Source organism: Micrasema longulum, unplaced genomic scaffold (assembly GCF_059751315.1).
Source record: "Micrasema longulum isolate JH-2025_06_02 unplaced genomic scaffold, ASM5975131v1 h1tg001218l, whole genome shotgun sequence".
Classification (NCBI taxonomy): Eukaryota; Metazoa; Arthropoda; class Insecta; order Trichoptera; family Brachycentridae; genus Micrasema; species Micrasema longulum.
In genome coordinates this window covers 316,464-321,201 of record NW_028278405.1, presented here as the reverse complement: position 1 = coordinate 321,201, position 4,738 = coordinate 316,464, and the positions used below count along the sequence as shown (strand labels likewise).

At 33.7% G+C, this 4,738-nt stretch overlaps 1 protein-coding gene across 1 annotated transcript; it reads right to left on the bottom strand.

Moving 5' to 3' along the window:
- Window positions 1–448: 448 nt before the first annotated feature.
- Window positions 449–2,750, bottom strand: LOC148276433 (esterase FE4-like). Its single transcript, XM_088234288.1, has 4 exons — window positions 2,680–2,750; window positions 2,340–2,484; window positions 978–2,266; window positions 449–602 (listed from the first exon to the last, which is right to left on the bottom strand). The coding sequence occupies exons 1-4, from the start codon at window positions 2,748–2,750 to the stop codon at window positions 449–451; spliced, it is 1,659 nt and encodes a 552-aa protein (XP_088090414.1).
- Window positions 2,751–4,738: the final 1,988 nt, after the last annotated feature.

Sequence of the window (4,738 nt, the reverse complement as noted above, 5' to 3'; positions counted from 1 at the left end):
AATCTTTTCTTTAACTAGAACAACCACTCCTCCCGTGTGTCGGCTGTGCGAGTTGCATCTTATGGTTTTATAGCATTGGAAACTAATTTCGCAGTCTTCTATTTCTTCCGTTACACGAGTTTCACTCAATATAACTAATTTAGGTCTTTTTGTTTCCAAAAGTATCCCCAGTTCATCTTTATGTGCTGTCATACTTTGAATATTTAGATAAATTATATCGTCAATATGATTCTTATTTTTAAAAAAATAAATTTTAGTTCTTTCCAATTCTACTTTTCCTTTTTAAACTGGACAATCATAACTCCATGCTGGATGATTTATGTCTACTTTCAGATTTGACTATAAATATGTATGTAAAACTTTTGGTTTCCCAAATAAAATAAAACAAAATAAGATAAAATACAATATTACTTTTTATGATAATAAAAAGATAATTTTATTGTTAATATTACATGTTTAATTCATTCCAAAAATTTGTAACGTGCTGAAATGGGTTGGGGATGAGAGTCAAATCATTATCTATAAGAAGACATTGGAAATTGTCAGAAGTTACTGGTTTCCAAACTGTCGGTAGAGTACTGGTTATTTCTGGAGTTGGATTCCTTAAAACAAAAAGATTTTTAAAAATGACATTCAAGTTTTAATCAATAGCTAAATTAACAGGGGTTTTCAACAATCTGGATGCATATTAAAAGACACAATAGCTTTTCTCCGTTATTGCGCCGTGTGTCGTTCCCACTCTTTGCTGACGTTTCGGATTGCATTGCCCCGTCCATAATCAGGGTTCGTGTGCTATTGCATATACCTAATAGTCGTTTGACAAGGAGGGTTTTACTGCATTAATTAGTTTCGTCGACAGAAAACTATACTTTCAGAAATACATAATGGAATAAGGGTTGTAAAAGTAAAACTAAAGCAAAATACATAAAATTAAGCTGATAAATTCAAGGTGATAAATGAAATACAAATTTCCTTACCCATATTTTGCGAAATTCGTCCACAAAAGCGCAAGCCTTTCTGTAACTAGTATGTCAGCTTTAGTAAGAGGTATTTGATTTATTCCTGGAAAGTCGAATAAATAGGCAAGTTCATCTCCGTGACCGGCTTCTTCATAATCTAGATTCAAAATGATCCGCATCAAGTTTCGCGATCCGCTGTAAGCAAACTTGTAAAAATAAACTGGCGGAGTATACTCGGCGTGTTGTTTCAGTGTAGCTAAGACATCTACAACGAACATTTTATCGGACAGCATGTTCGTGTACCCGTCCGAAACATGGTCCATTGTTGGAAAATAAAACTCCTTTAGTTTTTGTTCGATAGCTCCCGGTCCATTTTGTTCATTTTTTTTCAGCAGATTCTCCGACATGAAACGTTTGAAATTCGTGAAGCGGTTGTTAGCTACATCTTCCTCGTCTGGAATATGAGCGAAGCCTTTCATCCGGCATACGGTTCCTTCTATCGAATTCAAACCGATAACCAAACTAACTTTATTGAATTTTCCAGCTTCAAGCAGCGCTTTAGGTTCTTCCGTGATAAATGGATTAGAACTGAGCGAAGCATTTTCAATAACTGGTCCAAATGCAATCATTATTCTTCCACCAAGTCCTGGTGTTACAGCCGCGTTCGCTAAATCCTCGCTATCAACGCTCCTCAAAAACTGAAGGACTTCTTTTTTATCTTTCGATTTCAATCCTAAAACTTCCGCAAGATGAAAAGAAACTTCTACTGGATCTCTCTGCAATGTCCACGGGCAGTTACTCGAGCCGGATTGTAAAATCGCTCTATGAAACAGCCCCAAAGAAACCGGCGATAAAATATGATAATGCGCTGAAGCGGATCCGGCGCTTTCGCCAAAAATTGTGATATCATAATTATCTCCTCCGAAATGGTGAATATTATCACTAACCCATTTAAGCGCTAGCGATTGATCTTTAAGTCCCGCGTTTCCGGGAATTTCTGGAGTATCTAATGAAATAAATCCAAAAGCGCCCAGTCTATAGTTGAATGAAACGACGATTACATTTTTTTCAATTAAAATATCGGGGCCGTAGAAACCACTCTCTCCCACGACGAATCCACCCCCATGAATCCACACCATAACGGGTAAAGGGGATTCATCTTTGGAAGAAGGAACGTATACATTCAAAAAGAGGCAGTTTTCATCTCCATAATATGAATTCCGAAACATGAAGTCATATTGTGGGCACGCGCTTCCCGGAGCCAGCGCTTGAAAAACACCGTCCCATTTCTCCGCTGGTTGAGGATCCTGAAAACAAATAGTCGATTTTTGAAAATTGTATTTGAAACCTGTCATGCGAAAAATAATGAAACCAGTTTACCCTGAACCGCAGATCACCGACAGGTGGCTTAGCATATGGAATACCCTGGAAGCTGTTGTAATCGAATCCGCGGCTGGTTGTTACTTTCCTTCCTTTCAGAACACCTTGAGCTACGGATACCACTAAATCTTCTGTCGCTTTACACCTTAAAATAATCACCATGATTTCAATTTGCAAATCCATAATAAACCATCCTTAAATATATTTGATTATTATAAAATGTCTTCACTCGATCACCCCGCAAATCAACGTTTATTAAATTCACTTAACAAACTTTTTATCTAACAGACATTATTTGATAATTTTGTAAATAGTTTAAGATTGTTATAATTTTAGTTACCATTTTATTCCGCTGTTGAAAATTAAAAATCCGACGAGAATCCATCTCGAAAGCTGAGAACGTCCATACATCTCTATTCACAATAAATTAATGTCTGTATTAAGAGAAACAAACTAATCGGTTAGAAACAAAACATGACGGTAAATAATTAAGTGTAATTTAATTTCATATATCATATAACTCCTTTTATCTAATAATATATTATTAAAACTTATAACATAATATTATTTCAAAACTTAGTGTAACGTGCAGTTTCCACACAGCACTCTCCTTAAAATCTTAAAAATATATTTACTGTTATTATCAAATATAAAATTAAATTACATGAAAAAAAACTTTATTTCAATTTTAGATATTTTAAAAATAAAAATATGTCTGTTTATGGACAACTTTATTGTAACTAGTCTAATACCTTGCCCGTAATAAACTAATCAAAAACAAAAAAATGGACCTTAAATAAACATGAACATACATTTTTAACAGGAAACAATTTGTTGTTTATGACTTTTTAATATATATGTAGATAGGTCATTTTATTTGATTTCCAAATTATTATTAGATTTAAATAATAAATATGTATTGTTTATTCCACCGGGAAAATGTTTGAAATCACATTACTCCATTTTGGCTAATGTTTATGACTTGGACTGTTTTGTTAAAAAAAAAAAATTTTTTTTCATCGGGAAATACTATTAACAAACTTTGTTACTGGACGATTCCGTTCGCTATACACGTCGCTTTACATTTCCAAACCAAAGAGGCACTCCTTAAGTGATTTCGTCGATAAAGCTCCGTCTCAGCCTTACATGATGCACGCATCTCGACATTTGTACACATATCGAACAGAGTTTTTCCACACATTCGCTTAAGGGGTCGCTTTTTGACAGCATTCAGCCTATTTTTTTTTCATTTATTATGGCTTTTACCATTCTTGGTAATACTAGCCAAAAACAAACAGTGTTTACAAATGTTAAATGGGAGCAAAACAATATTACAGACAAGACAGAAAAAACAGATAAACCTTTAACATGTTTAAAATATGTACATGGAACCTATTAGATCTTAAAATTAAAATGACAACAATTGGAAATAAAACATAAATCGCAATAATAATATGTAACATTAAGAAAAACCAGCCTATTTTAAATCATTATGAACTGTTGATTTCGCCCCATGCGACAAACATTTATTTGTCAAGGATGATTTTAGCCCACCCTCTACCCTATTTCCTTCTATCTGATTTTGTAATCCATTCACAATGATCTCACATTAAGTCATACTTTTATTTCTCTCAAAAACCATATCATTCGATTTATCAAATTACATTATTCCCTTGCGTACTTCGCTTCGTGAACTAGTTTTGTTACCAAGAATAGGGTATTTCCACAAGTCGAGAATAACGTTAAAAATATCATACTTGTTCAGATCGAATTTTTACGATTTTATTAATAATGTATTCGAAACAAGATTTCGTTTATAATTTTCTGGTTTGAAAATGAGCGCATACAAAATGGCTCGCAGTTGGCATCACGTCATTTTGACGTCACGCGTTACGACTTCGACTGCGCCGCTTCTAATAAACATTGCGTACAAGTTTGGCGCCAAAACGTCATACGTGCCGTTTGTCCCTCTGGGCGCGTTACATCTTACATCTCGTATTCACAGTTTAAAATATGCATATTTTAAATCTTTGTAGAAAATTTATCCGACGCCGCACGAAAAAAAAAATACCGTTGCCATCGTAATTATATGCTTTATTAAAAAGAACAATAACAAAAACACGTCGAAATATCCTATTGCGGGTCCCTTTATTGCTAGCCAGAAACACGGTATCATCAGATTATAAAAGACAATTACTATTAATAATTGAACCAAGAATGGCATCAACTCGATCCACCATTTTAACAAGTTACTTATTTTTGTAGGCAAAAAATAAAACCTCAAAAATAAGTTTTAAAATATAATTTTATTAGATAAAAAAGCATACAGAACAGAAAAGTTGAGATTAAGATTTTGTCTATTAACTTCAGAAATAAAAATAACTTCTTTAATAACCAAG